The following is a 22,555-nucleotide window of genomic DNA, read 5'->3' as shown; positions in this document are numbered from 1 at the left end:
CTGAATGGCCCTTCACACTCCCCAGGCCCTCACCCCCATGAACCAGGTGCTCCTTTCTGACATCTGAGATGCAGCCCCTGCTCCCACACCTGCAGCTCTGGTGGGCGCAGCATGGGGGATTTCTGCTGCCTTTTGAGCCTTGCCAGCTGCCGGAGCATTGAACGCCCCTCAACATTTCCATGTTCTAGAAAGGGTGGTTTCACTTCTCTTTTGGGTTTTTAGGGTGTTTCAAGCTCAGGAGAGCAGCCTCCTGCAGGCTGCATTTCCTGCTGTGTCTATCACAAGCCAGTGCAGAAGAGCTGCCCTGTCCCTGTGACAAACAAACACTGCAGGGAATGCTGAACTGCCTGTGCTATGGCCAGGGGAGCTGGGGAGAGGCCAAGCCCTGCTGGAAGCAAACAGTGCCTCTGCTGTCCCACCGTGGCTGGCACCATGATCCAACTGATGGCTGCACGAACCGACTGAGTGCTTTGGTCACTGATGGTCCCACACTGTGTCCACCTGCTGCACGGACACAGCCCATGGAAGCTGGATAGCAGCAGTCCCTGGTGTGTGGGGATGAGCACGAGCAGCAGTCACCCCCAAATATGAAAAAGCATTCTGGATGTGATACTGCTCGTTTTCCTTAGCAGAGTCCTTTAATAAAATGTTTTGCCATGCAAACCTTCTTTACTGTTTGATATAATGATGATAATGGCTGGTGGCTGTGGGCTGTAGTTTTTTAATCTTTCACCTTTTCTGTTACCGTTACGTGGACCCCAGTCACTATCAGTGTCTCCTTCCAGTGATCACTGAAAATCATTTTAGCCATGTGACAAAATTAAATGTCACTTTTAAAGCCTGAATAGGTCTTCACCCATTTTTTTAAATTGGGACAGCTGAGAAAGAACTTCGATGTGAAATGATGTAGACCCTCACAGCCATCCCATTTGCTGTATTTTCTTTGCTTCTCCCTTCTTCCTTGCCTCAAGAAGCTGCCATTTCAGCTTGTATTTGCTTTTTTTTCTGGCTTATATTTTTAGTCTTGCTGGAAGGTGCAGCCATGGAGCATGGAGTTGCAGATGTTGTACTGCCAGCTCAGGCTGTCAGGGAGTAGATGGCACCTGAGCAGGAGCAGCCCAACTTAAAGTGCCTTTTAAATGATGGGGCAGTGTCACAAGAAAGGAGCATAATTTCATTCCAGTAAGAGTGCTGCCCACAAATTGTCTGTGAGAGCTGAGCTTCCCCTGCAGCCTGCCAGGGGCTGGGGGCTGACGTGCACACAGCTATGAGAGGCAGAAAGCAAAGCAGAAATGAAACAGCTGCACCCTAGCCCTCTCTGTGCAAAGTGTGCGGAGAAAGAGGTTCCTCTGTCCTAAAGGCCTTTTGAAGTCTGCTTTGCCTCTGCCAGTGCTACAGCTGATGGTGAAAAACGGAGCGGGATTAAAGCCTCTTTCATTTAGTGGCCATTGGCGGTGGTTGCAGGTAGCCCTTCCCTGCCCCACACACGCATGAGCCCATGGCACAGGCAGAGCACCACTTTCCTGCCAGCTGATGGGAAAGAGCTTCTTAGCTTGGCCTGAGAGGAGCCCTCAGCCTTCAGCAGTGGACTCTGGCCGCTCCCCTAGCAGAAACAGCTTTGCCTCCTGGCTGCTTCCTCCTCCCACTCTTCAGCTCAGCTCTTTGCTTGTAGTCTTTCAAGTTCTTCCCCACTGTCTCTCCAGCCCCTAGCCATCCCCACTGGCATCCCTGGGGATGTCCACCTCCGCCTCTCGGTCATGTGCTATGACAGGAGTGTCCTCTGCACCTGCTGACATCAGCTGTACCTGATGCACGCGTCTGTCACTCTTTGACTCACACTGGCCACAATACACCTCAAAAACTAGGCTGAAGGATGCTCAGATCTCTCACTCTCATGACTGCCAGCATTTCTGGGCAGAAGTAAGTGCCCAGCTTCCTCCTTTCCACTCCCTTCCTCCCCCCTCCCCCCCCCACTTTCTCAAGACCATCTGTGCTTCTCCATGGGGCAGACGGGGAGCAGCAGCACCGCTCTCCCAGCTGGCATTCTGGCATATTCAGAACTGTTCAGGTGAGGGGGATTTGGGCAGGACAGTGAGACTGTATGTAGGTGTGAGATGGGGCAAGGAAGAAAACCCAGAGTGTGCTCAGATACAGCTAAGCAGGCTTCTGGCTGAGGCAGAGGGGGGGAAATCAGGTCTTATGGGCTCCATTTCCAGAGGTGCCACCAAGTGCTGTAAGAAATGGCAGTGGTGGGGGATTTGTAGGAGGAGGATCTGACCTCAGCACCTTGCTTGCTTTGTTGGTCAATGCAAGATTCCTGATTAAGGTGGCTGGATTAAGGACACTGCCAGGAAAATGGGGATGGACTGGTCCCTGGTCCCAGCTGACTTCTGCCTGCCTGTCTGGAGGCTTTCCACTCCTTCTTCCCCACCTCCCTGCACTCTGTCCCAGATTTTGTATGTCAGAATGCCCCTCTTCGATTTTTCAGTCCAATCTGAGAGGTCACAGTTCAGTCCTCTCCTTGATCCAGGCACATTTTGTTTTCTCAGGAACTTCTGCCCCTGTTAGAAACCTCCTCTGCTCATTCCAGCCCTTGCTCTTCTGCCTGCCTCTGGGCCTGCCTCTCCAGGGACTCCTCCCTCTCTTTATTCCTCCTCCTCGCATCCTGTGCTCAAAGCCATATTTAGATGAGTCTTAGTGATGTTGTAACAGATTTATCTATTGCCTGGGAAACCGCGGCTCCCCACCTGCCTTCTGGCCCTGCCTCAGCTGTGACATGCACTCGGAGGCGGCCAGGCTTGATGTAATTATTCCTTCACCACGTCTCCCCCGGGTTACTATTTATCCCAAGCGCGATCCACGCTCACCCTTTTATTCTTGATACTGACCACATCTCTCCCGCAATGCCCTCTCCCTTGTCCCCACATCAGCAGATCACTCTTTTCTTAGTAAAAATTATGTTTCTTCTTAAGCCTTTGGCATTGTTCTTCTCTTTCCAGCCAAAAGAAAACAGAGCTGAAATGAAACCGAATTACTTGGCTTATTTCCTTTTGCATATTTGTAGTTTCCTCCTGTCGAGCGCTTCAAAATAGATATGAAGTGCTGTGGTGACAAATACAGCAATTTGCAATTGGCACCGTGCTCATTTAGTAACCTTATTTGATGGTGATTGCCGTGACATCAAGCAAAGCCATCAGAGCCGCCCGGCACTGACTGACAGGACAGCAGCTCACCTCCTCATCGTTCAGCCCCTGTTGCTGTGCAGCACGGGCAGTGGGCAGCCAGCCTGTGTGTGTGCTGCATTGTGTTTTACAGAGTGCCCCATCTGGGAGCTTTTCTCTGCTGCCTGAAGTGTTGGACATGTCAGAAGTACTTTCAAGCTTTGCTTGCATGCAATAAGGCAATTTTTTCCTTTCTCTACCTGGCAATGAAGCTGTGTGCTTAAGGAGAAGGATTGCTGTTCGTGTTGTTTTCCATTCCCCAGCCTAACTACAGATGCAAACCTCCCCATTACCAGCACAGGACTCCACCATCCCGCTCTGACGGCTGCACAGACTGCTGAGGCCTTCTCCCAGCACGCAGCTCTCCCTGCGGCTCCTGCAGCATAGTCCTGGCACAGCAGGAGCTGAAGCAGGAGCACAGAGCAGGCGTTCTGAAGGCATCTGTCAGCAGTGCTGTGTTGAGGGACCAGCTGGGACTGTGTTAGGAATCAAAGTGGTTTTGTATGCTGTGACTCCAGAGGAGAAACATATGCTGCGGCGAGTACAGGGTCTGGAATAGTAGACACTAGGGGGAAATAAAAGCATGTTGGTGGGTCGGCTGCTAAGCCCACACAGCCAAATCCTGAGAGGTCCTAAGCCCTCACAAGCAATTCCTGTTGACTCCAGGAGGGCTTCAAGTGCGCCTTGCCCCTTACGATCTGCCCACAAGGCTTTTACTTAACAAGCGGGTCTTCTGGGTGGAGAATGCAAGATTTTGCAGCCCATGAAGTTGATCCCCAGCAGGAATTGGGGTTCACAGCAGCAGCAGCTGCTGCCCCAGCCATGGAGGTGCTACCTGGGCTTCCACTGCCGCACTTGCATTGAGGGGAGCGGCTCCTGCCTGGCTCCATGGAGGGCAACGAGTCTCCTTGCTCTGTGGCTCAGAGCTTCTGGTGCTCTAGCAAACTTCAGTGTACAGAACAGAGCTTCAACAAAAGAGACCTCTTTGTTTCCATGTGCTGCCCATATCCTCCCAGGGACACAAAGCGATCGCTAACAGGAGAACATTTCAGTGCTTGTGAATCCCACAAAGGGCAGATCTTCATCACGAGACTGTCCTAACATTATTTTTATCTGAAGACACTGAGCAGACGTGCACTAACTCACAGCCTTATTTCAGTAGTCACAGCGATGTCTGCAGCACACCTGTTAGTGTGGACATTTCAAGCCAGCTCCCGCTCTGTTGTTGTTGGCTCCGTACCAAGAGCCAGCAAAGCAAAAATTTTTTCACTTAAGCCCAAACTTACTGTTCTCCTGTCAGCTTCCCTGTAATGTATTACTTCACTTTGCCCTTTGACCCCCCGCATTTCTTTGTAGAGAAATATAATTAATTGTGAGCCATGGCTTAGCTCCGGGGGGTTCAAAACTGCTTCACGTGTTTACTCAAAACATTAACTTTTTTTCTTCTTTTTTAATTTCCAGGCAGAAAGGGCGATGAGGGTTAAACAAAGCATCTCCTTCCAAGAGATCCAAACCCCAGCAGGGCTGGAAGGAGCTAATGGGAGGGAGGGGAGAGGGGTCCTGAGCGGGAGTCCAACAGTTCGAGCTGTGTCTGGGAGCTCAGATCCAGGAAGAGAAGGACTCGTCTCTATGGTACAGATAGCCTCAGAGCAACAAGAAGGAAAATATGATGATGTTCCACAAAAAGCACAAAGCAAGCTGTGGTCCTCTGGTTTCTAACTGCCCGGGCTCTGGCAGGGCTGTGGATACAATGCTGCAGCACTGCAGGAAACTCTCACCACATAGGGTGGACAGCATGGTCTGAGGTGGTACAGAGAGGGCTGGGGCACAGCCCCTGGTGAGGCTGCACCCAAACTGCTGATTCTCTTTCTCTTAGGACTACAAGGTTTAGGAGATGGTGGAGCTCTGCAGACCTCTGTGTGTTTTCAGGGAATATTCCTTTACATGTAGACTGCACAAAAAGCTACAGCTGCCAACAGCAACATCATAGCATGCCATTCTCACATGGGCTCCCTGGTGGGGAGAGCTCAGCAACGTGTCCCAGGGAGCCAGGCAAACACCAGTGTCTTTGCTTTACGCTGAGAAATCAGGACACAGAGGAGATGTCAAAGTGAGCTGCCAGTTCCCTTACTCAAGCACTAATTCATGAAGATTTGTCTTTCAAATGATGACAAATCGCACTGCTAGAGAATGGTCTTATTTACTCATCACACTGGTAGCACTACTATAGTGTGGAAGTTCTTCACTCATGGATTACCATGAGGCCAAAGGTTTCTCTGAAAGCCCAGAAGGATCCAGTCAAGTCACTTCTTCCATCCTTTGTCTGCTGCAGTTATGTCTTTTGTTGCAGGACATGGTCAAAGCCCATCTGAGCGTGGCCCTGATAACCCTGTGCAAGCCCAGTCAGTACCTCTGAAGTCAGTGACAACACTGACACAGTAATAGCCCTGAAGAGCTGTGTTGGCTCTTATGTTGCTGAAAGCCCATCTGTGTGATACCTCTCAGATTCTTTGAGCAAACACAGCCTCCCACCCTCAGAACACCTGAGATCTCTGCTTGTTTCTTACTGCTTTTCCCAAGCAGTAAGAACTTTTTTTTTTTTTTTAATAATTGTTTTTAATAGAAAAAAAATATGTTCCATAATAAACTCCATGTCTAACTTTATTGGAATGTTATACAAACAGTCCTTCTGGGACTGGAGCAGCAACCACTTGCTGAAGGTTCTTGTTTGTACATCCTCTTGCTTTAATTCCTTTTCCTTAGTGCGGGCTGGAAAACAATCACACATGGAAACCAGGAGGGAAAGGTCTAGATTTAATATCAAAAAAGGTGCAAAACTAGTTGGAAAACAGACGGTGGGTTTTTCTTAAATCATTGCTTCAGTCTCATATCGAGAGGATTAAGTAATGTCCCAGCAAGGTTTGTTACAAATCTGGCTCAAAGTAGGCAAAGGCAGTGGCCAAATGCTGTTATAAAGCCAAAGCTGGCAGTGAACATGGTGTATCAGCTAAGAAAACAAGAAACCACACAGCACAACTCTGATATAACTGTGGTACATCCAAATCATTACGACTTCTAATAGGTAAGGGAAACCAAGAGTAATCGAGCTGAAGTATTATGGTCTTTTGGGTAAACTAATTCTCCCTGCCTCTCAAGCACAAGCTCATGCAATTTGGCAACTCATTTAGTACCCGAACTAAGATAAATGACCACCTTCTCCGTGAGTCATCCATACTGCTTCCCTTAGGAAGACAAGGACTGAATTCAAACTGGTTCTGAAAAGCCCAAGGAACAGACAGACATCACATGGATGACAAAGTGGAAATGTCAAATGCAAAGTGCCCCCAGCAAACAAGCCCAACCTGCAGTCCACATCAACCTGCCAGGCAGCAGTGGACAGAGGTGGACCCACAGCCTGCAGAGATCCAGAAACTGTGGGAGTCCCTGGTATGCTGTGTCCACAACTGAGGAAAAAGAAAACATTATCCTGGAACACACCTGCAAGAGTGGTTTATGTGCGACACAAGAAATGACTGTGCTCTACTTGGCGCCAGTGTGGTCTCAGCTGGAGTCCAGTGTCCTGTTTGAGGCACCACTGTAAGGAAGATGGAGGCTGGATGAGATCAAAAGGAGATCATCTGAAAGGCAAAAGGTTTTGAAGATGCAGCCTGAGACAAAATGCTGGTGGATTGGGTGTCTTCAGTATGCATCAGGACAACTAATGGCTTCTTGCTTCAGGAAACCCCAACTGGACAAATAGGGCTTGAGATATTTCCAGTGTGAACATCTCCAGTGGCGCATCAACTGGGGCTTGCAGGCAGGACATAGGGCATACAAAAGGCACACACATTTCTGCACCCACATGATGGTAGTTACTAGGAGAAATGGTAACTAGTTTGCACTCAAGCAGCTGAATTCTGCCCACTGTCTAAGCAGTAAAAGAAACTTTGGAACAGCATTGAGTTTGTTAAATCACTCATAGCAGGGGTACAGAGCCTCCCAACACAAAGCCTGGAGCACTCGCAAACACACTTGTGCAAAGCCCAGATGGAATGTGGTGCATAGCAGGGCTGACAGTAGGAAAGCCAGGGAAGGTAGAACAAGGGCTGTGATGGGGCTATTACCCCAGCAGACTGCTGCATGCACATATCCTGCAGGCCCTGCATGCCTTTCCCATGCTGCATCCATTGCTCCCAAGCCCTTTGCCTACCCGTAGCATGGAGCTGGCACAAAATCGCTTTGAGCTCAGATCCTGTTTCTGTGTCGTGCTGACCAAGAGTGCAATCACGCACACTTCCTTCCACATTTATGCAAAAAGCATCCACCCCACATATATTTCCACTGTACTCGAGGGCCTTGTGTAGTCTTGGCAGAAGTGGATGGATATTGCCCAGAATACGCAATCTAGTGCTAATTATCTCCTCCTGCTGGGCTTTAGAGCACAGAGCTTTCAGTTCAAGCACAACAGCTATGAGAGCTAATGGACGGCTCTGTTACCAGGAAGCAAACTCTTTTCAGAGCACAACAAGCCCTGCCCCACCGTGAGTCCTGGGGAAAGCCCAGCTGAGCAACAATAGGGGAACAAAATTAGTTAACTCTTCAGGGATGGAGAGAGCACTGCCAGCATCACGATTGCCTTCCACTGGTGCTGCTCTGAAGAGAGCCCAGCACAAAGAGGCATCTTGCCCTTCCCCAGGGCACAGCAATTACATTGCATAAGCAAGAAAAGGAAGCTCCTCTCTTCAGGTCAGTAGGAGTGTAGAGGAGAAGAGGAAGGAATGGCTGTGGCTTAGATTCATTTCCTTCCACGTCACATAGAGTAACAGACTGTAGTTTCTCCTCTCATTTGGACTGAACACATCATACAGGGTTGAAGCATTTGCTTTCCAAACCTGACTACTCATGTGATCCCACATCCAAGATGGCCTATGGGCCTCTCTGCTGATGATCCACTGATGGATCACCTCTTTTTTGGTGATATTCCCTGAGATGAGAAAGACATTTGCACTACTGCTGGCAATTCATCTGCAGGTAATGAATTAACAGCATACGGAGTCGTGCTTGGAGCCAATAATAATTTAATTCACCTGCACTGGCACTTAACCATCCAGCAATAACTGTTGCAGAGCTGCTCTCTGCACAGCTAATTTAGCAGCTTTATAGACCCACATGTGGTGATCATTTGATTTCAATGCTGACATGTTATCTGAAGGACAGTCCAAAGTGCCTCCTGGAATAGCCAGTATTTTGGCTGGTGCTGACCACATCTGAGCTTCTCTTTTGAACGCAGTCCTTTAGGTGTATGTGCTCACCTACTTGAATATCCTTACAAGTGTAAGAAATAAAATGCTGAAATATATAGCAGATGCTTCAGTACCTTGGACTTGATCCATTATTGACTCAAGACCAACATTACACCCTTCTCAAAGACACTTTCTCACTTACTCATATGGTGCACAGATGTAGACACTGGCAGTGATCTACAAGGCAACGTGGGCAACTTCCAGAATCTCAGCTAACCTTTGTCTCAGTTTCTTGTGCAAGATTTCAGGAAAGTTTATTCTCATTTGGGTCTCCGTAGTCATCACACAACAAATGTGTGTGGACTGCTGTATTTTGTCTCCCTCCTGGAAAAAGGGTAAGGAAATACAACTTGATGAGTGTGACAACACCCAGTGCTGGATGCAAGGGATGGTGTCCAGCCCCCAGCATGACTGCCCTGGAATGGGTGCCCAGCATGGATGCCCTGAGGCCATCCTGCGCCAGCAGGCGGAGGTCGATGTGGTAGCTCCTCTAGCAAGCATGTTACTCCAGTGGCAAAGGTCTTCACGGAGCAAAATTGCAACTGCCGGCACTGAGGAGCAAAAGGCTGCAAGGACTGAGAATTTTTCTTCATGAATCAGTTAAGGAAACAGCTGCACAAAGAGCGTGACGCTCGTTTGCCGAGGCGATCACAAGGGTGCTCCATCACTCTCAGATGCAGTTTCCTGCCTCTGGAACAAGTTGTCCAGCAGTGACTCACTGGGAAACACTGGAAGAAAAAAGAGAAATATCAGGTTGATTCCAGGAGAGATTTTTGTCTGTGAAAGGAAGGTAAATAACTGCTGCTTTGTGACCAGCGGCATTACCCTGATGTATTGCACAACAAGCTTAAATAATGTTGAAGTATGACTGCCTCCAGTTTTATCTGCTGTAATTTTTCTCTTTAGCTCATTGCTTCTCAAAAAGGTTAGTTACGAAGCACAAAAGCCTTCCAGGGCCGCAGTCTGCGTGCATACAGGCATATGAAGTACATATTAAAGTTAATTCTTTATGATGTTTTATCTCATAACACTTCAAATTGAAGTGAGCTTTTTACTTCTGCAAATAAATATTGAGCTAATTGCACTAATAAGCAGGAATAAAGACTATATTTTGGAGAGTAAAATGGCAGAATGTTCTCTTCCTATCTCACATGCAGACAGCATGAGCAAATTCTAGGGAAACCATTGTAGGTGGCCACCAGAGCCTGGCAGTGAGCCTGCAAATGTCCCCATGCTGTACCTCTCCCTGGTTGGCCTCCCACCCCTCCTTGCACAGAGATAACAGGGTTTACAGCAGCCTTTTTCCACTCACATGGTCTCTGCCTTGGTGCTGACCTGAGAGACCAGATAGAGCCAACGTGCTGCCCACTTTTGTAGAAAAGGAAGGAGCCGTGGTAGCTGCTGCCTTTGGAAGAAAAGGAATGATTTTCCTCTACTCACATAGTACTAAGAACACTCCATTAACACCCTCCTCACACATCTCCTCAAAGGGCAGTGACTACAGGAAAGCCAGCATTGCATAGGGCATCTGTTAGCTGGGTGCTAGGTGACCGTGGCACCACAGGTGATGCTGTATCCCCACCTGCAGCGTAAGAGATCTGTTGTCCCACAGCCCATGTGCTTCACTGACCATGCAGTACTGAAATCCAGGCCTGTGGCCTGTGGATGGTGATTTATATTTATCCTTCCTCTGTAGACAGGGAAGCTGGAACAAAGACTTTTCCTGCTGCAGAGACATTTCTATTTTTTCACCCTTGAATGTGGTGTTTCTGATCCAGGATTTTTGCCTCTCTCCATTATTATTGCAATTAAGTAGAAGACAGCCACCTCGCAGTCCCCTGCTTTTAAAACAAGGGACAAGTAAGGCATGAATGCTTAGTTTAAGTCGTGAGAAAGCCATGATTATAGGGAGCGAACTTTTTCAGGGCTGCCCACTCAAAAGCCTCTGTTCATCCTAGAGCATCCTTCCTGCCTGTTTTGGTGTTCATCTGCAATCCAGCTGACACAGAGATGTGGTGGTTTCCTTCGTGGAGTGCGCTGGCTTTTATTTATTTTGTTTGCCCAGGTAATACAGCAGACAGCAGCAACGTGTGTTACTTTAAGACAGTATGGTTACAGGGCCTGCTTCATAATTCTGCTTTGTGGCGCAGCTCTGGTTCTTGTCATCTCCTGCTGCAGTGTGGTCTATGAACATCTGTCATCTGGTCCTTGGGGCAGAGTACAAGGGACACCTCCACCAAGGGACTGCTCTGCCCACGGGATCAGAGGAAGGTCCCCAGTGGTGCAATGCTTGCATATACATTCCTCATCCTCTCCTCTTACCCAAGCTCTCAATTGGTGCCTAGAGAGACAAAACTTTGCCAAGGAAAGAAAAGGGAGCACAACAGCCCTGCCCTAAAAAGGCTGTTTCTACTGGGTTTTCAGTTTTCACCATATGACAGGATGGGTAGTTTTAATGCAGTGTGGGTTTTCTCCTCCGGACACAAATAACTTTGCCTTTTGGATGCGGGCAGCAGAGGGGTCAGCAGGTCTGGGAAAAAAAACAACAAGACTCCCAGGGAGAAAGATGTGCTTTGGAGCATGCGTGGGCAGATGCCTGCAAGCACCCCCTTGAGCCAAGGCAGTGCTGGCATCTCTTCTGCTGCACCCAACTGTGCCTCTGCACTGCAGGGGGCTCTCCCAGCAAAGATCCTCGGATTTTAGTCCAGGGTCAAGTCTCCGAGTCCTTTGTTGTACTGAATCCATCACCTCACATTATGCTGTTCTGCTGCTGGTGGCTCTGTAAGCAAGGGAAAACAAACCTATTCTCATTTTAATATGCTAAGTGATTAACAAAGCTAATTGCAGCCTCTGCTCTTGTAACAACTTGAAAGTAAAGCAGAGGGGATGCAATGGGCCAAAGGGCTTTTTCTAGCTCTGACAGTCACTCAGCCTGGGCTAAAGCAGCCAGATGGATTTGCAGACAGTCCTGATACAGAGCATTGTGCTGCCAGCAGGCTGCCCTGTTCTTACTCATGTTTGTCTGTTAGTATAATCTTAAATACATGCCCTTGACTTCACTCTTGTACCTCACCTGCACACACAGAAACACTGTGAAGTAAAACCAGAGGACAATGCCTGCAATTCACCTCCTCTTGCTCATAATTCCTGCCAAAACAGCAGCATGCAGAGCACCACATAAAGTAGGAGTGGGGAAGCACTGCCTTCAGTTAACCAGCAGAGGAGTGGCTCTTAGCTCCAGACCAAAATGACCTGCTTGGGTTACAAAATCAACGATGAAGAAACTTTTTGCAGTAGATGAAAATCCACTCAGCCACACATAGAGGGAACAAAGACACTGGTCACACTGCACCAGTGTCAGAGCAACAGATGGTGGTGGTGCAGAACTAAGAGCAGAGAATGAGGCTTGTGATTTACCTGTGAGCTGTTAATGCCACAGAGTGTTTTGTCAAACCAGCTTTAAAATGAGGCAGAGAACAGTTTGGGAGAACAGAATAAAAGGCAAGCAGAAGTCAATGATTCTTTCCAGTTAAGTATAGAACAGCTTTACAGAGCATTTTGGCTAGATCCACAAATGGGACCATGGCCTTCCCCGGGGCAGCAATGTCCTGAGAAGCTCAGGCTGCAGCCCAGCACACACGCAGTGTCACTGCCTGAGCTGCTTTCCCTTGCACAGCCAAAGCTGTGTTCTCCCCTGCTGCAGTGCTTGTTAACACTGACTGCAACTGGTTGTTAATTGCAGATCCAGTGCTTGGAAATACAGTCCTCAGGAGAATTAAACATCGGCTGCTGGACATCCCTAGGAGCCAACCAGTACCGACATGATGGCTTATCCACAGAGCCCAGTGCCAGAGCCCTCTTCACCTGCATCATCTGGGAACACAGTGAAACAAGCTTACCCCCACAGACAGTGCTTGGGCTGAGCTGCACACTGATGAGGGGATAACAGGATAGAATAGGCCCATGTTGCAATACTCAGCAGGGGAATGCGAAAATTACACTCAGCTTTCCTATCTACACAAAAAGGTTCAAAATCAGAGTGCTCTGTTCTGGCCCTCCTGGATGACAAAGGCTGTTGTTGGGTCATTTCTACTTTGCACGTCAGAATTCCATACATATTTGTTTGGCTGGTTAGTGAATGAATAAATCTTATCCTCAGCCTGTGACGGAGGTGAGGTGCCAGTCCTGCTGGCAATGGCCCTGGTGAATGGTGGCCTGACACTGTAGTTGGAATCATTTTTCATAGAATCATAGAATCGCCTGGGTTGAAAAGGACCATAATGATTGTCTAGTTTCAACTCCCCTGCTGTGCGCAGGGTTGCCAACCACCAGACCAGGCTGCTCAGAGCCACATCTGTCACACATCACTCAAGCAGCATGCTGCAGGTGGGTCAGAATGCACAGAGGATAGCAAGTATTGAACGTTATTATCTGCCCATGCCCAGAGATGGTGCCCATTTGGTCCTCTTCCCAAGGTGGCCAATATTCACAAGTCATCCAAGGACTCATCTTCAACACGGAACCTTTTCTGTCAGTTTTGGCCTGGAAATAGTCATGGCCACAAACTGTGTGATGAGAGAAAGGAGCACAGAACACAGGTTCACAAATCCCATTTGATTGGAGATTGAGACCAGCACCAAGGTACATGCTTACAAGGTACAGATAGCAAGGGAGCAGTATTTCTGAAGGACACAATTTATTACTGCCCTTTTTTAAAAAAAAACGAATGAATACATCATTATTACAGATTCAGAGCACCCAAGAGGTTATGCCGTATTTTTTCAGCCTTGCCAGTTGGTGGTTCAGTAGAGCATCTCCCTCAGCTGCAGGTACTCCCCCCAGAGTGCCATTGTAGGGGAACACATACTGCTTTCTGCAAGAAGAGCTGGGCACCTGCACGCACTCAGAAACTCCAACACAGATAACATCACACCTCTGAATGAGGCTGGCCAGCAAGGTGAGCAGAATGAATATTGGAAGCTATGGAAGGTGTTCATTTAGTTGAATTACAAGTAAGATTTATATGCGAAAGATGAAGGTATTAAACATCAGAAATCCCACAGGAGATTAAAATTTGTGATTAGAAGGAAGTGTAGGATTATGCTATGTTCAATTAGATGACTGCAAAAGCCAGTTCTGCTGTGACAACAAAGTTGAGCTGCCTCCTGTCTGGGAGCTGTCAAGGAGCTCCTTCCCAGCAGCAGAGCTCTGCACTGGAGCATGACTGCTCCACGTGTGTAACCTGATTTATCTCCGACAGTGCCAAAGGGTACATAAGCAGCTGGGTGCAATGGGCCTACAGGACAAAAGCTGCATAGAAATGTTGGGAGCAGAAGGAGCAGAGGATGGACATGAGCAGCACTTTTCAATAAACAGCTTAAAAAACCAGAAACATAAATGGTCCTTGACCTGTACGTGGTTCTGGTCATGAAATATCTGCACTTTTTGGCATCAGATTCTCCAGCTATTTTCAATTAGTTTCAGATACAGTGAGCTGAACAGGTTCAGATTTCACTGAAGCACACGGGCAAGCAAAGCAGTGCTGCTCTCGGGCAGAAAGGATCAGGATACAGCTAGGAACTAGATGAACTGCTCTACTAAGGTACATTAAAATAGGAATTTCCCTCTCTCTCACCCTCACCCACAGCTGGTTGGGAGTCACCAGGACCCAGACAATGCATACCTGACATTTAACCTTCAGGAAAAAACCGTGAGGGATGAGAGGATGTGTTGGGCCAGCAGGAGCATGCGGAGAATCAGCAGCACTTCTGTTCTTTCCCCTCTTTAAGAGTCAGTGGTAGAGCTGGAGCTACCCACAGCCTGACAGCACGCTCACCACTTTGCTTCTCACAGCAATCTCCCGTCGGCTCACGGAGGGAGCAACAGAGCTTTCTTTAAGCACTTCTAGAAGGGAATTGATGGTGGCAGCCAACTATCTAGCCAGGTGTCCTACCAGTATGTTTTTGGCATCTGATGGCCCTGTGTCAAACTCTCTTATGATATATAAAACCAGAGCCTCTGCTGCTTGAGCAGAACCGCCTCATGATGGTATTGTAACAGGATAAGCTTCAGTATAGCTCCAGAGGGTGAGCTGCATTGTGCCACAAAAAAATCACAAAAATGATGCACTTACCATAATACTGCTGAAAAAAACTGCATGCTAAGGCTGAAGGCTTGGTCAGTTTCAAGACCCAGTGCTGCTCCTAAACATGCCCAAATAGCCTTGTGCAAGCTCTTAGCATCATTCATCATCAGTGCTCTGTGTTTTCCTAAGCTGGGAAAGTTGGCCTTACAATAAGCACTGGAATAAAATAACTAACACTTATCACGAGTACATATGCTAGAATTGCTTGCTCCTTGGTTTATGGAGTGCCCTCACTAAGCTGCAGGACATTTTAAAAGCACTCGACACATTACATTGCCCTGGAGATCAAAATGCCTGGTACAAAGGGAAAGAAATAAAATAAAAAGGCAATGCTATGTTTTGAAGCACACAAGCCACCGTTTCAGGAATTTGTAATGCACAGACCGAGGGGTGGCTGCTCTGCAGGCCCACCTAACAGGAGATGGCAGCTCCTCCAAAGCATGGCAGCCAGTGCTTACTGAAGGAACTCCTTGGAGTTGTCTGAAAAAGAGTTTACCTCAAGGTCAGCTTGTCTTGATTGAAAGCTTTGTTGTCTCCTCAACCACAGCTGAGATTGTTTGACCTGCTCAGGCTGTAACCCTCACCAGCAGGGAGCAGGGAGGTGCAGTGTGGCCCAAGCCACTGGGGTGCATCCTTCCTCCCCCTCACCCACCTCACAGGGACTCTGAAGCTTGCACAGTGAGGCAGCAGGTCAGCTTCTGCTTTGATGAGACCAATGTGGCACAACACTCATCCTCAGCAAAAGGAATTAAGGACTGCTGTCCTCATCAACATTTTGCCATAATTGGGCTAATCTGATTGAGAGGGTGGAAAAAAAATAATAATCTAAGTTTCCTTTTGTGTATAGAAGTGTGATTCTCAAAGCTATTTGAAGCCACCTTAACTTTCAAAATTTTGCAGGAATTTCCAGTGAGTTTATTTCTTGAAGAATCTGACCCAACAGATTTCATTCTTGCATGCCAAATGAGCAAGTTGTTCCCTCTATCCCTCCACAATAACTTGCATGCAGTTAAACCTCAAGGAAATACTTCATCAGCCAAACATGGACACAGTGTCACTGAATTCAAGGGTGTCAGGGATACCACCACCCATCACAGGGGGCCTGCCCATGAGTCAGGGCATGGCACAAGCAAGCAGCTTTCCGGTTAACAGAGGCACAGCAACTCCTGGGGAATGACACAAAATCACTGTAGAATTATTTCATTTTTAAAGGATTTAACTCATTTATCCCTTTAATTCCTGAATTAACATGTGATGAAAAGCTCGTAATTATAATACAAATCCCAGCTGACACAAAGATGAGAAGACAAGGACATTACAGAAAGGTTGAAGTCTAAGAGCTGAATCAGAAGTTAAGATTCACCAGGAAAAGTCCATAATGGCGTTGTTGGAGTACTGACTTCATTTATTTTATATATATATATATGTATAATATCCTGCTGTCATCATCTTTAAAGAGCTCCTGGGGGATCTCAAATCTTGGAGAACCTTACCGAGGTGTAGGTGACCACCACCTGACCCACAGTCGGCATGCTACAGCATGCTGAGAACAAACCTTGCTGCCAAGGGCTCCTTGTGTCAGCGCATTTCTTGTAGAATCCCAGCTGCAAGTTCAGTTTCTAATCACAGTTTTAGAGGTCATTTTTGGTGAAATGATGAGATATATCATAATGCATTGTTTCCCCCAGAGACAACATCTATACAATCTCTAGGAGAGATCTAATAAGCACAATAAAGAAGACTGTGACAGACATCATGAAGGAGCAGAGGAGTAAAGTGGAAGCAGTAAATATTTGTTCACATTCAAGTGTTATTTCCATCATCATAACCCTGTTGTATTCATTTTCAAACCGAGTGAATGAGATCAATCACCCATGGGAAACATGAAGAATAAATGATAAGATGCAACCCCAAAGGATAGATATTCTAATACTGAAACTTCTTGCATTGCAGACTTCAATGGTGAAAATCAAAGAAGTCATTATGTTGAGGAAAAAAGTGAATGTATGTATCAGAGTGTGAATAGCAAAAGCAAAACACACAACAAAATCTCCCTCCAAACAAAGAATCCTGTGCAGGTTTACTAATTGTTAGAAACCAAATCAAAAACACAAGCTCAGGTCAGCATATAGTCAGCTCTTCCCTTTCTCCTTCGCCATTTGAAGGCCATCCACTATCCTCACTCCTTCCTCCTCGAACAAAAGGTACTTCTCTCATCTACACACCATTACCTTAACCTCTCATGGTCTTCTGTATTCCTGAAGGTATTTCCTCTATGGCCATCTCTACACCACAGAATTCTGTGCTGGTTCTGAGCGTGAATACCTGATCTTGATGCTTTGATGAGAAAAGTCCCTGCCGTGGCATTCTGTCTTGGTAGCCCAATTTTCTCTCTTGTGAAAGCTTTGCCTTCATGTGGCTGCTGTGCGTTGTGGGCACTGCCCTCAGCACACTTTGCCAGTACAAATAGCAGCACTGAGTCCCATCTCAGTCCAGTGCAGGGACTGTGGGTTTCCTCTGAAAGTTGTGTTAGAGTGTGAGCACAACACTTCACTGCCCATTTAAGCACTTTTTACTCAGCACTCCCATAGAATACTGCTTTTTAGGATAACTGTCACACTGTGGGCTGATACTCTATGGCCCATCCTTTTGTACTTTAAAATACTGATTGAAACACACGGGCACTTTGGGACTAGACTGACTAACACAACTTCTTGATTTCTTTTTTGCTATGCTTTAATTCATCTGATTACTTGTAATTCAATGCTGTTCTCCAAAAAGCTCAAACCAGTGGCACTGCTCGGCTTTCATTCTCTCCCCAAGCAGTTTTCTCTTGCATCATTTAAGGCTCTGGAACTCAGAGCCGCAGGAGGCCCTTCATGTGCAGCCTTCACAAGCAACCTCAGATTTACTCAACTCTCTGCTCTATTACTAAAGACAGCACAAATGTTCTTTGCATTCCATTTTCAGCAAATGTCTCACTGGATTTATTGCAACAGACGAGTAACGTGCTCTCGAATCGCGAATTAGCTGAAAATCTCCATCTTAACATATGTTTACAAAGGTGCATTCCATTACTGATAGCTGAGCCCGCTGGACCTGCAAGAAATCCCGGACCGCCCAATTCATTTCTGTTGTAATAATTACAAGGCAATAATAATTACAAGGCAATACAATTTGTGTTGATGCAATACAAATGGAAACTTTTCAAAACATCTTTCTTATGTTGATCTGAATGAGATACTGCTGAGCCAGGAGCTTACGCCACTGAAAAGTGCAATATTTGGCACACTGTACAGAAAAAATACACTGAAATGAATACTCTTTCATATGTATCAATGCTGAGATAGTAAGACTGCAAACTATTCAGAAGTTAGACATGTGAATATTAAATAATTGATACAACGTTTGTGTAAAAAATTCAACAACTGAAATCCCCTTTTAGGAATCATTAATGAGCAGGAATTTGCTTAAATAACGCCCTCAACTTTGCTATGACTGCAAAATGCTGTACAAATGAAGATATAGGACAACGTTCAAATCTTCATACTTAGGTGACAGAAGTCACTTGTGTAATGTTGGTGCCATACGTTCAGAGCGGTCCGCAGCGGTACACACCAGCAGCTTTTTCACTGGCTTATTGCTACATCAAGAAAACAGCCACAGGCCTATGTCATTTCAAAGCAGTCTTGTTTAAATAAAGCATTAAAACATGTATTATACAGATTAAGGAGGAAAAAAATCACAGAAACATATGGCTCGTTTTAAAAGCTTGTGTTTTTCTACTTCAGTTTGAGGAATGGACAAAGTAATGCAGCAATGCTTTTCCCTGCACAGAGTCAAACATTCCCTTCCTTGCACGCTCCTTGCAGACAACCAAAACGGAGCAGCTGTGCTGAAACAGCCCGTGTCCCAGTGACGGGGTAGGGATACTTAAAGCAATCGTGTGGAGTTAGTGGAATAATGACATAAGTCAGACTTGTTGACGCATTTTATTGTGAGATGGGGAGTCTGGTAAAAAACTAGAAAATGACCATGATGTAACAAGGAACTTAAAAATGAAGTTTCAGATTTGTAACATACATACATGAATACAGGAACAAATTGGCACAAAAATGTTAAACGTTGTTCCCAACACTGTTTATAAGATTATTCTAATTTGGCTTACTAAGGAAATGAGAGTTTTATGGTTAGGCTAATCTCTTAATAAAACTGCAGAGCATCATGCTATTAGTCACACAGTGAATTTCAAAATTTAAGAGCTTTATATTAAAAACTGGGTAAAGGTAAAATGAATTGATTGCAATTGTAAAATTAATACATTCCCATTTTAATTCATCTGTTCTACAGTCCAAGGCAAGTATAAATGTTAACATAACACTGTTAAATCAAATCTCAATGCAAGAGAACCGATTGCATCTCTACTTTAAATCTTATCAACTTTCCAAATTTTCATACTAAAATATATTATTGTATTAATACAAACTACAGTATTATACACTACACTGTGTAATAAATAAAGAAATATAAAAATAAGACACATAAATATAAAAGTTTTCTAAAACTAAAAAGGTACATATGTCAGTAAGAAGGGTATTAATACTGCCAGGTTTGGAGACATACAGTACAAAATGTTGCACAGATCTATAAACTAAAAGAAATAAAATAATACTGATAGGTAAAAATCAGCTAACATTGTTAATAAATGGGGTCCATAATAACTAACATTTGAAAAAACTTATGAGCCAGATAACATGTCATGTATGTGTCTGAAATTAAAGTAAACCGATAAAGCAATAAAGCAGATTAGAAAATTTCCCTTGTAATTATCGTAGAGAAATTCTGCAAGTCAGGTATTAACCAAAAATACCACCAAATACTTAAATAATGAAAGATACCAGTGTTCTTACTTCTCTGATGGCTGAGTGTTTTTTCCCCCATGATTAGATTAGAAGTTTGATACAAATCAACAAATGCTAGTTATTGTAGGCCACGCATTGGAGAAAGGCCGGTGAGAGCCTTTGTAATACTGATAAATGGCACTTACAGCACACAGGTCTTGCATAAGGCCAAAGGAGATACAAAGCTTCATATCATATCCTTCATATTGTTACTACATACTCAAAGCACAATTACAAACACTGATTTTGACGACTTTGCTGTCCTTACCGGTATTAACACTGTCAGTCCCTGCAATCAGAACTCAACAACAATCTTTTCAACTACATTTTTAACCACGTGAGTAAGAAACTTCAGTTCTTCTATCATCTGCTTTCTTAAGGCTAACAATACACTTTAAATGATAATATGCTCTACTACAACATCTAATGTTATAACCGCTACCTTCTAGGTTGAATTTACAAAGGTAGCCAAGCACTGTTAGAGGTTTCTGCAAAAGGGAATTCTGTAGTGCAGAAGTTCTCACATTTCAAAAACATAATAAAATACTGAAGCGGATTTAGGAAATGTTTTGCCATTAAAAAAAAAAAAATCATATAAATCTCTCCCAATTGTACAGCTTAAAAATTAATCAACGTAAGAATGAAAATTAATACTGATAAAACAAACAATGCCAGATGCTTGTCTAATAAATCAGGTTTCCTACAACCTGTTAAACCTTCGCTTCCAGAGTCACTGTATTTTTCTAATCTGCTTCATGTTACAAACTTGTTCCTAACTTTGAAAACTGTGTGAAAAATTACTAAGTTTGAGGTTCAGGCACACCTGGATTTCTTTTTTTTTTTTTCTTTTTTCTTTTTTTTATATATATATTTTTTTACACAGTAGTGAACAGAAATCACAGTATGCAGGCTACCGTGTTTCCATGAAAAGCATGTATAATATAGAACGAACTTCATTACCGATTTATTCTTTTTCATATAGAAAAAACTATCATTTAAGCTTTATTTGTTTTTTCTTCTGACACCTGCCCATTGCTCTGTATAACTTCTGGTTCTGCATTGCTTGCTCGATTTACAACGTCATCGTTCTTGTTACCTTCACTTTTCCCTTCCTCTTCTTCTTCTTCTTCTTCTTCTACTTCTTCTTCCTCCTCTACATCTTGTAGTTTTCTACATTCTTTTTCTTCCTGAAGTCCTTCTACCTCCTTGTCTTCCTCCTCCTCTTCCTCTTTTTCACTGTCTTCCTCTTCTTCCCTGGTTAGACTCTCTCTCTCATCAGAGTCGATCTGCGATGGCGATGCCCTGGCACCCGCATGCTCGCTGCTGAGCACCTCCTGTCCCACCTCCTCCTGCTCCGTGCTGTCACGCTCCTCCGCCTCTCTTTTGCAATAGGAGTAGCGGTGATTCATGTGTTGAGAGTATGACCCCGAGTGTGAGAAGCGCTTTCCGCATTTGTCACATTGGTAGGGTTTCTCCCCAGAATGCAGTCGCATGTGTTCGATCAAATGGTGTTTGTGTTTGAAGGCTTTTTTACAGATCCCACACTCATGAGGTCTTTTACCTAGAAAATAAAGCACACACACACACAGAAGGATTCCTTAAAGTTAATATTTTAAAAATCTGTGCTGCTGCTTTCATTATAAAATGCTGTTGGTGAATGTATTATCAACAGTGAGTAACTGTGTTAAACAGTTTGCTCTCAGCATTGTCAGCCTGGGTTACTTGCATAGGAATACAAGGTACAAGGGCACGTTGCTAAGCTATGAATGTAATTTGTAACTTTCTTATGAAAAACGAACATCAAGAGATAAACAGATTCTCAGATGCAACTCAGAGCACAAAACAAGAGTGAATATAAATAGATTAGAAAAGGAGGCATTTTTCTTGCAATAAAAGTTATTCAAACTTAAAACCATTTCTGCTCTTCTATACTGATGGAAATTTAAAATCAATGAACTTCCACATTAGCTTTCATGCGCAAGTCCTTGTACCATGTCACAGGTCAAAGGAAAATCATTCCAAAATCTTGCCTGGGACAGGTGAGTGCCTGACTGCCAACTGCCAATTGGCATGTATACCAACTGGAAAAATCTGCTTTGTTTCATCTACTTCTCTTCCTGCTCTTTTTTTCCAGCTTTCTCCTTGCCCCTTTCCTATTTGCCTTCCCTCTGCTGTGTTTAGAAACTCTTATAAAGACAGCATGGACCCAGCTATGTTATCTTGATTCCAACACTCCAAGTTGTTAGGCAAAACAAACTCATTCAGCTTCCGCCCAGACATAAAAGACCCAGACAATGAGACAGCAGCTTGCTGCTCGTGCTCCACATCACACTGTGTCAAACAAGCAGCATTTCTGAACACTGCACTTCACTTAAGAGCAGAATGGAAAGCACAACTGTGTTATGAAAAGGAGGATTAGAGAGTCACAGAGCAGGAAGGTATGAAAATAGAAGACATTCTTAATGTACACAAGTCAAGAGTTTTAAACAAATGGTAAAGACCAAGGGGAGCCTTTTATGTTTTCAATTGTATGTTTGAGTAAAATGAAATAAAAACATTAATATGCAGAAACATAATGTAGAAAATTAACCAAAAAGAAAAGACATTTTTGAAGAGATCACTGAAGAAATAGAAGGGTAACACTTTTCAAAAAAAGACTGAAGATACCAGAACTGGAACTAAAAAGAACAATTATGAAAAATCAGAAATAAAAACCAAAGCCAAAATGATATTCCTTTGAGATTACATTCTGTGTCCAGTGAATGTTTAGTAAGTTCAGATAACTAAAAATATGGCTCAATTGGAGAACCCTTCATGCTGAGTACACTGGCTTTCAATGTAAAGTATCATACATAGACATGGTCCTTTTTTATAATTTGCAATTTTTCTTTATTTAAAACCAGGCAAGGTAAATTAGAAATAATAAATCATTGATTGCAAATTGTAGCACACAGACGATCGTCCATGAGCAAGATGGAAGAAAAT

General features: G+C 44.8%; 1 protein-coding gene across 1 annotated transcript in view; it reads right to left on the bottom strand.

Moving 5' to 3' along the window:
* Positions 1 to 18,648: 18,648 nt before the first annotated feature.
* The window catches only part of ZEB1 (zinc finger E-box binding homeobox 1), a 105,389-nt gene continuing 101,482 nt past the window's right edge, over positions 18,649 to 22,555 (bottom strand). Inside the window, exon 9 of the mRNA XM_042888808.1 lies at positions 18,649 to 21,131. Within this exon, the coding sequence (XP_042744742.1) occupies positions 20,566 to 21,131 (566 nt within the window). The 3' untranslated portion in view covers positions 18,649 to 20,565. The remainder of the gene's footprint in view (positions 21,132 to 22,555) is intronic.

The sequence above is a fragment of the Lagopus leucura genome, unplaced genomic scaffold, assembly GCF_019238085.1.
Source record: "Lagopus leucura isolate 7727_CA_CO unplaced genomic scaffold, USGS_WTPT01 Super-Scaffold_100157, whole genome shotgun sequence".
In the NCBI taxonomy this organism is placed as follows: domain Eukaryota; kingdom Metazoa; phylum Chordata; class Aves; order Galliformes; family Phasianidae; genus Lagopus; species Lagopus leucura.
This window is presented reverse-complemented; position numbering and strand designations above follow the sequence as displayed.